This window comes from Miniopterus schreibersii, assembly GCF_964146895.1.
Source record: "Miniopterus schreibersii genome assembly, chromosome: 13".
NCBI lineage: Eukaryota > Metazoa > Chordata > Mammalia > Chiroptera > Miniopteridae > Miniopterus > Miniopterus schreibersii.
In genome coordinates this window covers 2,651,565-2,664,310 of record NC_138113.1, presented here as the reverse complement: position 1 = coordinate 2,664,310, position 12,746 = coordinate 2,651,565, and the positions used below count along the sequence as shown (strand labels likewise).

General features: G+C 58.3%; 1 protein-coding gene across 2 annotated transcripts in view; it reads right to left on the bottom strand.

The window, feature by feature from the left end:
• Positions 1 to 1,438: 1,438 nt before the first annotated feature.
• Positions 1,439 to 12,746, bottom strand: part of GRHL1 (grainyhead like transcription factor 1) — a 41,676-nt gene continuing 30,368 nt past the window's right edge. Inside the window, exons 10-16 of one of the 2 annotated variants that reach the window (XM_081156285.1) lie at positions 10,150 to 10,201; positions 8,824 to 8,963; positions 7,886 to 7,923; positions 4,725 to 4,816; positions 4,335 to 4,420; positions 3,848 to 3,912; positions 1,439 to 3,185 (exon numbers count right to left, since the gene is read on the bottom strand). In XM_081156285.1, coding sequence (XP_081012411.1) covers positions 3,071 to 3,185; positions 3,848 to 3,912; positions 4,335 to 4,420; positions 4,725 to 4,816; positions 7,886 to 7,923; positions 8,824 to 8,963; positions 10,150 to 10,201 — 588 coding nt within the window. In that variant the 3' untranslated portion in view covers positions 1,439 to 3,070. Of the gene's footprint in view, positions 3,186 to 3,847; positions 3,913 to 4,334; positions 4,421 to 4,724; positions 4,817 to 7,885; positions 7,924 to 8,823; positions 8,964 to 10,113; positions 10,202 to 12,746 lie in introns of both variants that reach the window. The other variant, XM_081156284.1, reaches the window with a different exon arrangement.

Sequence of the window (12,746 nt, the reverse complement as noted above, 5' to 3'; positions counted from 1 at the left end):
AGGGGCTGAAGGCTAACGGGGCTCAGGACCAAGGGTGCGTGTGCACTTGCGTGTGCGCCTAAGACAGAACTTGAACGGAGGAGAGACCACCTGTGCACCTGTCATTCTGTACCTGCAGTGACCGTCCCTGGGCTTGGGTCCTGGGAAAGCAGGAGGCGGAGGTTCGATGCCACTAGCTGGCCAGCCTCCGCTTGCTATGCTGGCGGGAGATGCAAATGTCGCTCACATTGGATGACACGAACAAGCTCCCCTCACTGGGAAGACGGGGCACGGCAGTCACGGAGGTCAGCGCACTCTGACCCCACCCGGGACGGCCAGCTTGCCTCTGACCTGCAGGCCCTCGCCTGCTTTCTCCGGGAACTCCTTCCCCACGGTGGCTCACTGGCCCCTGGAAACCAGCTTTTCTGCAGTGCCTCGGGGACTTCATTGCCCAGTTAAACACGAGTCCTACCCCCTGGCCTACTGGTCCAGGTCCAGCTGCGGCCAATTTCAGAGCTTCTCATGTCCAGTCTCCCTGCTGATGCCTGGGAAGGGACTGGGCTCCTCTTGGGCACCGACTAGCCACTTACAAGATCACTTACTGAGCGTCTGCTAGGAGCCAGCGCTGGGCTGGGCGCCAGAGGTGCCGGGAGATGAGAGGCACGAGGGGCTGGCAGGTCTATCACGCGTGGGGCACTGCAGGCTGCAGAGGGAAGCTGGGGTCACCCACGGGGAGACTGCGAGAGGCTGCACTCCAGGGAAAGCAAAGTGTTGAGACAGAAGTAAGAGTTAAGTGACAAAGGGAGAAACACAGCAGAGCATGGGGGGGGCAGTGTGAGGGAACCCCAGGGGCTCCCTGCAGCCGTGGCAATGGTAGGGTCCAGACAAGGCCCCCATGGGGGTGGAGGGGACGGCTGAGTGACCAGGAGCGGTGTCTGCCCCTAAGGATTCCTGACTCGTGGCCCACGGATTGGGGTGAAAAACGCACAGATGTGGCAGGAAATCTACATCATTAATTTGGTTTTGTTCATTAGTAACGTATTTTAGTGTCTATCAGGCAGGCCCTGGATCACCTGAATGTGCTCACAACAGCCATTCAATTTAGAGTCTGATGAACTGAAACACTATTGGCAGATTTTTAAACCAAACGTTTTCTGTTACATGTTTAAAAACTATGAACACAAAGATTTTCGGTCTAAAAGTGTTCACCTGCAGCTTTAGTGGTTAAACTGCGTAACAGTTAACAATCAGTCAGGGCTCCCTAACTAAACAATTACCGGGATCATGTCAGACACCAGGGAGCAGAAATTAAGGTGAAGGGAGAGGCCGGAGGACACGCGCTACGAAGGAAAGAGAAGGCCGGGGAGATGCTTTCGGCCCCGCACCTCAGGATCTCGGGCTCTGCTTTCCTGACCGAGGAAAGGGCACATCCCAACTGAGTAACCGGCAATGACAGATTACAAAATAGACATAAAAATTTAATCCCTTTGGTTTAAAATACATCTTCCACGATACAATTAAAAATAGTAAACGAGACAAAATCAATTTCATAAAACAAAATAGAAAATGTTGTTCTGTGACCCGTGTCCCATGATACCTTATCTTAGAAACCAGCATTCAGTTCACGTATTTCATCAGACCGTTTCGGCGTAAGAACATGACTGCCAACCCTACTTACACAAACGAACTAGCTCCCTGAACCGAAAGATACCCGTGATTTTATGTTATAAAATTACACTTGTCAGTATTCTTATATATTTAAATGTGTACAAAATGTTCCCCTGCCATGGTAATAAAGTCTCATAAATCCACGAATGCTTTCCACAGCTGTCAGCAGAGAGAGAAAGCGCAAGGGCTCTGACACGTGGTGACCCCCTTCTCGCAGGAAGACGGGAGAGCGCCACGGAGCTGCATCGCCCGGTGGGCAGGGGTCGCGCTGTGGTCACCGTTCCCTGTATTAGGCGCGTGCCACTGAGGGCAGCACACAACACGCGTGGGTCGCAGTGACTGCAGCAGCGTTTTCCCTTTACTTCATTTGTCAAACAGTGCAGAAATCCAAGCAACAACAGTCTCAAAAGCAAACCTGTCGCCCGAGGGCTCTGGGATATGGGCTGGCTGCTGCGTCTGGGAGAACACGAAAGCGTCCCCGTGGATTCCCGCAGGCCCGGTACTCCATCTGCTTGGCACACGTTATCAAAAATAACTTAACCCTGCGTCTAGGCAAAGTCTTCAAGGTAGTTCTCACTGCATCTCTTCACTGTATGTACAGACACCGTATTTATATATTATCTATTTATATAGGACACGTATGTACACATTTACAGACACAGGCCTTCGAACATGTATTGCACTTATGTACAGTGTCGCGGCAGCTTAGCCGAAGTTCTTCGTGAGAAAGGCAGTTGGTGTGTTCGAGGAAGCTGCAGAGGAAGGTTTCGGTGACCGGCTCTAGCTGAGTAAACATTTATGGGGGTGGCGGGGAGATGAGAGGCTACGGGAGAAAGGGGGGATCCCTTCTTCTCAGGACGCGGTTCCCACTAACCCGAGGCAGGTAGTGACACTGAGCTCAGGCCGGGGCCCCAGATCCTTAAAGCCATGCCCCTGCCTCTTCCAGCTTGTGGTACTGAGCAGGCAGGCCCAACAGTGACGAGACAAGGGGGATGTCCCGGTGTTTTTACGGTCTGGCCACTGTGCTATACGCCTGAAGCTAATACAACATAACATTGAATGTAACCTGTAATAAAAAAATAGTTTTATAAATAACATAGCAGATATCCTAAAGGTTCCCAGAGAGTCTGTTAAATCCTAGAACAAAGTTTTCACTCTTAATTCTAAGTATTTACACCAGAAAACTCGAACACAATAATAGTATACAGATTTCTCTGTCATCAGAAAACGCCAATGCAGTAGATTCGGCGCCATCGCCCAGCCGAGCGCACTGCCATCTCCAGGCTGACAGGAGTCCCTTCCACCGGCCTCTGCGCGTGTCTGGAGGCGGCTGACCGGTGTACCTGTGCTTGGCGAACCACGAGACCTACGGAACACCTTCACCTGACTGTGGGACCTGTGGGACCTGTGGGCCCGGACGCCCTCAGATCTCGGTGAGGGTGAGTCTGTACGACCCCCCCACCTCCTCCATCTGCAGCTGGAAGGTGTCCTCGTTGGAGTAATGCTTCACGATGTTGTCGTCCATGTTCACCAGGATCCTGGAGGGCGAGACAGACCACTCAGTCCCACTCGGGCTGGAGGCAGATCCCAACCCTCCCCACTAGGCCCATCTGAAAATGCCAACTAGGATTTGCTTTAGAATTAAGCTTAAATATTTATGCTCTACCCTGCTTACCCATGACAAACAGCACAGACATTTAAACAAAACAGAAACCAAAAGTACCGATTTCTGGACAAGGGAGCCCTGCCCTGTGGCTGAAACACGACCCAGGGCGGAGAGCGGAGTGGCAGGAGCAAAGGCTCTGTAGCTAGTTGGTCAGGGCCTAACCTGGCCCGTGGCCTCGGCACTGGGCTAACCGCGCGCGGGTCTCTCAGGCTCTGTGCCTCAGCTGCCTCACCTATAAACTCTGCATAGTGACACCCATCTCAGAGGGTGACGTGGACAGTAAGCCACGGGGGACGCGCCCGACCCAGCCTGGCTCACGAGGGGGATCTACATGGGGCAGCGGCTGCTGGCGTCGGGGGAAACCTCACAGTGGGTCCTGCCGCCAGGATGTCGTAAAAGGGAGACCGATGTCATGTGGGTAATTAAAACCCCCACATTCTCGCATTAGTGTCTCTATGTTTCTGGACTGGGCACAATGCAGGCCAGTGGCAGTAACGTTAATCTTAGGCGCTAGGGATGCCAGTGAGCGCTCACCCTTTTTTACATTTCTTGAATATTTTCCCAATCTTGTCGTGCGGAACATCGTATTTGTCTGAGATCTGAAGGAGAAGAGCAATGAAAAAGAATTATAAAGTGATGTTTAAAGGGCTTTAACAAACTGACCATATATATCAATACAGTGGGATAGTCACTCGACTTTGTTTTTCAAATGCTTCTGCAAAGACACACTCGGCCCAGCCCACGTCCTGGGGAGGGCTGCGGCCTGCCCTTGGCGGGAGCTGGAATCAGGTGCTTTATTTCCCTACTTTACAGATGGCCACAGATGTATTTATATGGTCATAGCTGATTTTCTTTACATTTAGTTTTTTGTTCTTGCCAGGCACAGACAAGGCGCTGGGACGCAGCAGCGGCCTGGGAGATTTCGGTGCAGAGAAACCTGGGTGGTCTGCACCATCCGTCCAGGGGAACCCTGTGCAAGTCTGTCTCACTCCTAAAGAGCATCACAAAGGACACCACTTACGGCTTCCACCAGACCCTTCAGGGACGGGGTCTTCAGCATCAGGGCGTCGAAGACTTCTTCCGACTCCTTCCGCACATAGAGCAGCACTAGCCGTCGGGGGAGAGAAAGGACTCGGTCATTCATGTGAGCAGAGCGAGGAGACAGCCTGGCGCTGGTGAGAATCGCGAGGCGCCACACCAGGGCGGCCCGCGTGGCCCCTCCGACACCTGCCGGAGGAGCACAGCCCTCAGCGGCCCTCGCCTGCCGCACGGTCGAGCTCAGCAGGGGCTGGTCTGACAGGCGCTCGAGGGAGTCAGGCTATCGCATGGGACGGGCCTGAGCGACTTACGCTCCCGACAGTCAGAACTCAGTCCCAGTTAACACTCCCACTGGGACGCGGAGCCAACGCACCTCGCTTGGGCTCCTCTATCCGGGTCAGCTTAGCAGGAGGGGGAATCACAAAATCGTCTTCTGAGGCGTACGGCCCCCTTTTCAGGTTCGATCTGCAGAAACAAACGCACAATTTTAATTAGCGGCTTCTACCTAAGGCACCTGCAGAAACAGAGAGAGGCTTAGGGCATGCCCCTGAATTCTAGGCTAAAATAACCCTCGCTCTGCATTTGCTGAAGCTTCCTTATTTTGTGGACGCAAACCAGAGGCCCAGAGAGAGACTGACCGAGCCAGGGCCCCGCTACCGAGCGGCAGAGCCAGGGGTGCATGCGGGTCGCCTGCCTGACGCCCTCCACGGCTCCCACACCGGATCAGGCTGCCTTCCCAGGAAAGACAGTGTCTTCAGGAAACATTTCACGGAGGAGGTAGAATTTTAAATGTTTGTACAGGTGCCGACAAAGGAGAGGGTGTGTCAGAAAAGGGAGGCGCGAGCAGGAGAACGCAGCGCCGGGCTGGCAGGGGCAGGCCGCCCGGGAGGCGGGTCTGGGCGGCAGGGCGGGCTGTCCTGGAAGGCGCCTGACCACCAGCTCCAAGGAATCTCAGGTTTGCGCTGCGGGCATCAGGGAGTTGGTGCGAGTTCTGTGTGGACAGACGCTGTCATCAAAGTGTGAGGGAAAGATGGGAAGTGACTCGAAACCCACAGCGGCAGAGCCGCTGAGAAGACTTTGGGGACACTCACAGCACACGGTCCTAAAAGTTACATTGCAGGTGTCGGTGCAAATAAAGTGGGGACGCCAGACGCGGGAGCATTTGGAGAGAGAAGGAAAAAGATGGGCAGGACTGGCTGTCACAGGCGTGAGTTACGGGTGTTAACGGTGTGAGGTTAGTGTGGGTGAGCAAATAAAACCGTGAAATAACTGAAAATGAAGGAAGCGGAATCACCTCTTCAAGTACAGGGGCTGGGCCTTAACACAGTCTGTGTCCCAGCGTCTGGAACGTACCAGGCCTCTAGTGAAAGCGGGTGTAGGACTCAGGCCTGAGCACGAGGGGTTGGGGGCACTGTGGGCAACGTGGGGGGCAGGAGGAGCTGCGATGTGGCGCCGAGGGGACCCCAGCGTGGAGGGCACTGAGCAGGAGGGCTGCGAGCGTGGGCAGCCAGGGCCCCAGGGGCTCAGGAGGGGGCCCGCACGTGGGGGGAGCAGCAACACCCCAACAGTAGGGAGCGTACCCCGGGGCCCAGCTGGGGCTCTAAAACCCATTCCTTCTCCACCACACGGAGCAGGGTCCCAGGAGAAGAGGCTGATCTAGGGCTGGGGGAGGGAAAACACATGTGCCCGGAACTCGCTGCCCGAACGTGCAAAAGCGCCCAGGAACCGGGGGCGCGGGAGGGACCCAGGAGCAACTGGAGGGGCTCCACCGCCTCTGGGACAATCTGAGCAAAGCAAATGACAGCACCAGACTACAACTCACTGAATAAAACTGGAAACCATGAGGCCACACGGATATAAATAAGTGGCTGAACTGAAAGTCTGATGAAGAATGATGTATTTACAAAGCTACAAAGCGCCTTCCCCATAAATCACTTATCACAAAGGGCCAGAGTCACCTCACGGGACAGAAACCTGGCGACACCACCTTAACCAAGACATCAGGGTGAACAGTGGGCCGCCCGACAGGCCCACGGAGAAGGCAGCGTATGTCTCATGTTCCCGCCAAGACGCACGATCTACTCGGGAGAGGACAACGGACGGACCCAACCCGGGGGACATGCCACAAAACAATGGTGTGTCCTCCGCACAGTGTGAGCTCAGGACACTGAAGGAGAGCGGCTGCCGCAGGCTGACGGGCGGGGAGAAAGGACAGAGGAACACCGTGAGCGCCTGCCCTGGATCCTCTCCTGCCGTGAAGGGCGGACGGGAGCAACGGGCCAGCTGAGCGGGGATGAGGGCCGAGGGTACCGGGGCCTCAGGGTCAACGTCCCGACTGGCGGTCACGCAGCAGAGCACCCCCGGAGGCGGGGCACCTCCACTGAGTACAGCACCCCGGGAGGGGGGGCACCTCCACTGAGTACAGCACCCCGGGAGGGGGGGCACCTCCACTGAGTACAGCACCCCCGGAGGCGGGGCACCTCCACTGAGTATAGCACCCCCGGAGGCGGGGCACCTCCACTGAGTACAGCACCCCGGGAGGGGGGGCACCTCCACTGAGTACAGCACCCCCGGAGGCAGGGCACCTCCACTGAGTACAGCACCCCGGGAGGGGGGGCACCTCCACTGAGTACAGCACCCCGGGAGGGGGGGCACCTACAGAGTACAGCACCCCCGGAGGCGGGGCACCTCCACTGAGTACAGCACCCCCGGAGGCGGGGCACCTACAGAGTACAGCACCCCCGGAGGCGGGGCACCTCCACTGAGTACAGCACCCCGGGAGGGGGGGCACCTCCACTGAGTACAGCACCCCGGGAGGCGGGGCACCTCCACTGAGTACAGCACCCCCGGAGGCGGGGCACCGACACTGAGTACAGCACCCCCGGAGGCGGGGCACCTCCACTGAGTACAGCACCCCCGGAGGCGGGGCACCTCCACTGAGTACAGCACCCCCGGAGGCGGGGCACCTCCACTGAGTACAGCACCCCCGGAGGCGGGGCACCTCCACTGAGTACAGCACCCCGGGAGGGGGGGCACCTCCACTGAGTACAGCACCCCGGGAGGGGGGGCACCTCCACTGAGTACAGCACCCCCGGAGGCGGGGCACCTCCACTGAGTACAGCACCCCGGGAGGGGGGGCACCTCCACTGAGTACAGCACCCCCGGAGGCGGGGCACCTCCACTGAGTACAGCACCCCCGGAGGCAGGGCACCTCCACTGAGTACAGCACCCCGGGAGGGGGGGCACCTCCACTGAGTACAGCACCCCCGGAGGCGGGGCACCTCCACTGAGTACAGCACCCCGGGAGGGGGGGCACCTCCACTGAGTACAGCACCCCGGGAGGGGGGGCACCTCCACTGAGTACAGCACCCCCGGAGGCGGGGCACCTACACTGAGTACGTGGGAAAGATGGGGCACCAGGTCAGATGGCTCAGGAAAAAAGGACATCTCTCTACCATAGCTGCAATTCTTCTGGAGGTTTAAGATTGCTTCAAGATAAAAAAAATTTTGTAGAAAACAAAACGTAAATCTTACCCTTCGCCCTCCAGTTCTTCCGAGGCAATGGAGAGCACCTAAGAACAAACAAAAAAACCAGGTTTCTTTTCAGGCGCATGCCCAAGACATTTCAGGCCACACAGAAATGATCCCTACAGTGAACACGACGTTGAATTCGGCCAAGCTCTCACAGTCCTCCAGACCTCCTGTCGCTAACGAGACCTTAGAGTAGCTGAACTTCTCCGACTCGGGGCTGGCGCCCGGACCCAGCCCAGCGCCCGCGAGCACGCACAGCGTCTCCTGGCCGGCGGCCACACGCAGTCGCCAGTGCTGCTCCGCCGGCTTTGGCACCACAAGCCGCAGAGCGAGGCCGTCACAGCAGAGGCCATGTGACCCCCCAAACCCGAAACATTTATCATCTGACCCTTTTCAGAAAAACTTTGCCAAAGCTCATTAGAACTGAGGACACTGGCAATGGCCTCCCCCAAGCCTCGGAAAACCACGAGTCTTTACAAACCCCCATCTGTCTACAGTGTGCACAGGGGACCATGTTGGGTGTTCTTTGAGCTCAGCACAGACAGGTGCCGGGACGCCGCAGCAGGTGCCGGGACGCGGCCGTCTGCCAAGGTGACTCCAGGCTGAAGCCCCGCTCCTCGCGCCTCGAGGCGGCCCCACCCCCCACTCCTCTGCTTTCCCGTCCAGACCCACGGAAGTTAAATCCCGAGACCAAAGACGCCAAGTCCAGCTACGTTACTATCCCTGTGTCTTTTAAATGAGCTAAATAGAAATAAAGACACACGGGATTGGGTTGAGGGGTTGCTACTGCGCTTCCAGATCGACGGTGCTGACACTCCCTGTGCCGCCAGGACGTCTCGCCGCCCGCTGACAGTCCCGGGAGCCCACCCGCGCGTCACAGCTCACTGAACGCTGGCTCCCGCTCCCGAGTCTCGCGTCCCGCAGCAGGGGCCGGTACCTACGTGAGCGCCCCGCTGCAGGTTGGCGAAGTGCACGTCGGGAATGAAGAGAACCGGCTGCGTGTCCAGATCCACAAAGGGCTTGAAGACCGTGATGTCCATCCGCTTGTGAGAGGGAAGCAGCGGCACTTTAACGTCAGAGACTGGAAAACAGAAGGGGACACGACAGCCACGGTTCATACGCAGACGACCAGGCGACAGCATCTCTTCAATATTAAGAAACTGAAACTGTGGCATAAGATGCAGGCCCCGTGCCCTGGACTCAGGAGGGGGGCAGCGCTCGTGGAGGAGCAGGTGTGTGCACCGCACTAAAGTCAACCGGCGTCTCATCAAACCCAGAGGAGAAAAGGCATCTTAAAGCACACGCCCCCCCCACATATACACGCCCCACATATACACACCCCACATGTACACACCCCCATATACACCCCCCCACCCCCCCATATACGCCCCACATATACACGCCCCACATATACACATACATCACATACACACGTACATCACATACACACATACATCACACACACCACACTCACACACACGCCACACATACACATCACATATACACACACACCACATATACACACACCACACACACATAACATATACACACACACTCACACACACGCCGTATCACACACTTACCCCCCCACCCCCCAGCCCCCTGAAGATCTGGAACAGACGCAAAGCATGTGAGTTTTTGTCTGAAAAGCTAAGCACAGTGAGTGCACAGACGTAACTTAGAAGGGATTCACCTTTGCCGTCCTCACTAAATAATTTGCATTAAACAGCTTCTACCTCAAAACACACACCTTAACTTTCAAGCTTAATTTAATTATTAATTGTTGATTCGAGAGAGAAGGGGGGGAGACGCAGATTTGCTGTCCTGCGTATTCAGTGTTTATCTGTTGACTCTGGCACGTGCCCTGACCAGGGCTCTGGCCGCACCCTGGGGACAGGATGGTCTCCAGCCAGCCGAGCTCCCGGGGGGCTCGCGCCTTAACCTCCGACCTTCACTTCAGAACCGAGCCTCAGCGAGTGAGGGGTGAGCATCACCGTCTGACTTTTAATTTACGAAGCCAGAGCCCGCCCGCCCTCCCTGGAGCGCCCAGCGACGCGCCCTCCCAGCCGCCAGCTGTCCTCTGAAGCGGCCTCGGGGGCTGCCCCTGGTGCCGGGGGGCACCCTAACGCCATGGGGCACGCGTCTGCCAGCCCACAGCGCCACTGAGCAGGAGCGGCCCCACGCCCGCGGACGGCTGAAAGGAAGGGACGGCCGGGAGCAGGTCTACTTACAGGCGTGCGGCTGGGAGCTGGGGTCGGGACACTTGCCTTTTCTTTTGCTTTGTTTTCGCTCTTCGTCCCTGATTTTTCGCTCTGCTCCCTGGAGGTGAAGACAAGACACGGTGCTGTTGGTCTGACCCTCCTGACAGCCTGGGCTCTGACCCCGGGCAGCGGCGGTGGGGTGGGGGCCCCGCCTCCCCCGAGACGGGCTCCGTCCCCACCCTGCTCCGGGAGCTCAGCGCAGCTGCTGCTCCTGAAAAGCCTGCTCGAGAACCACCTGCAACCCTGTGGGGGCCCCCTCGACGGTGGACGCGGCCAGGGGACAGGGCGGCCGAGACGGTCCGCGGGTGCCCACGCCGCCCTCAGGACACCAGTGACTCTCCTATTGCTTAGTAAAGACAATGAAACAACGAACACGGGGCCCACTGTGTGTCTCTCCCGGGGAAGTGTCACCTCTCCGAGGACGGCGCCAGCAGGTGACAAGTGTCCAACTGCAGCTCACGCGCACAGATGGACCTAGAACACTGCAGTCACTTACAGGAGCAGCGCTCGGTCCCCAGAGAGGACACTCAGGCGGAGGGGGGCCACCTACACTCAGGTGGAGGGGGCCACCTACACCCAGGCGGAGGGAGGCCACCTACACTCAGGTGGAGGGGAGCCACCTACACTCAGGCGGAGGGAGGCCACCTACACTCAGGTGGAGGGGAGCCACCTACACTCAGGCGGAGGGAGGCCACCTACACTCAGGCGGAGGGGGGCCACCTACACAGAGGGTGAGGGGGCCACCTACACTCAGGCGGAGGGGGGCCATCTACACTCAGGCGGAGGGGGGCCACCTACACCCAGGCGGAGGGGGGCCACCTACACTCAGGTGGAGGGGGGCCATCTACACAGAGGGTGAGGGGGCCACCTACACCCAGGCGGAGGGGGGCCACCTACACCCAGGCGGAGGGGGGCCACCTACACTCAGGCGGAGGGGGGCCACCTACACCCAGGCGGAGGGGGGCCACCTACACCCAGGCGGAGGGGGGCCACCTACACCCAGGCGGAGGGGGGCCACCTACACCCAGGCGGAGGGGGGCCACCTACACTCAGGCGGAGGGGGGCCACCTACACTCAGGCGGAGGGGGGCCACCTACACCCAGGCGGAGGGGGGCCACCTACACTCAGGCGGAGGGGGGCCACCTACACCCAGGCGGAGGGGGGCCACCTACACTCAGGCGGAGGGGGGCCACCTACACCCAGGCGGAGGGGGGCCACCTACACAGGGCAGTGTGGCCTCACAAAGATGGAAAGAACCGTGTTGGTAACAAACAGGACCTGCGACCAGGCGAGGGGAGAACAACATGCTGTTAATGAACCATCTGGCTTGACCGACCGGCACTGTTTCTGGACGGCGCAGGTTTCTTTAGTGTCATCCAGCTGAGTGAACCAGTGGCTTATCTTCCGTAAGTAAACTCCCGACATCACAGAGGCAGTGAGGGGCACCCGGGGACTCGGCATCATTGCACAGAAACAGCACATCGAACAGAAAACCGCATCCAAGGCCACTCCTGCCCCATGCGGGAGGTGTTACCACACCAACACCTGCTTATAAAAACCGCTATTAACACTGACACCAACGTGGCCTCCCGGACACACACGCAGGCAGATCTCCCCGGCCTCCCCGCCACTGCCGTGGGGCGCCGTCGGGACCTCTCGCCCGCTACCCACCCCGGCTGTGGGCCTTCCTCCCTCACGAGGCTCCTCCTCCAGGCCGCCCCCGCCGCCTCCTGAACCCCCTGCCTTCCCGGGGCTCTTCCCCGAGACCTGAGTCGCCTGTCATTTGGTGCCTGTCCGTTCATTTCCCTCTGCCGGCTCCTAAACTCGCACGTTCTGTGAATCCGGTCACCTTTCGGTGTCCTTCAGAGTAAATGTATCTACACTGTCTTCCTCTCCCAAGAGCTTTATCAGTATTTTACTCTGAGTTGCTTAACTAGTTCGACAAATAGAATTTTCTCTTATTTCAGAAGCAGCAGTAGTTTAGCACTTCTTCGAGAAACGGGGGACAGAAACTGGACCCCTAACCAGCGGAAATTCGGCGCCTCCCCTCTGGGCGCGTCTTTACCCCGGGTCTGCACAGCAGAGAACTTTCACTGACACTGTTTCCCACAGTCAGCTTCCCTTCGGCAGGGCGACACTCACTGCAGCTGTGACAGACAGGACATTCTTCCCGGGCAGGGTTTTTATTGAATCCACAACAGCCCCGGGATGAAAACTACAATGTCACCGTCGCGTCCCTGGGGTGCTTGCTCTGACACGACGCTCGTTACCACTCCTACGTGCCACAGGGCTGGAAGCAGGAGGACACCACAACTTCTGCCTCCACGCGGATCTCTACCCCAGCAGGCGGGGAAAACAGTGCGGGACTGTCAGGGGACTTACAGAGCCACAGCCAGGAAGGCTGAGGGCGCCTGGGCGGAGCCTGCTGGACACGGACGCCCCCTTGTCACCGAGGCCCCGCGTGACTGCCTCTCGCCACCGCACAGGGCTCACAGCCAAGTCATGGGAACAGCCACTGAGTTGCCTGGACACCCGACACGCTAAGACCTGGGGCAGCGTGTCCGTTACACGTCACCTACATGAACACACTCAGCGGCGGCGAC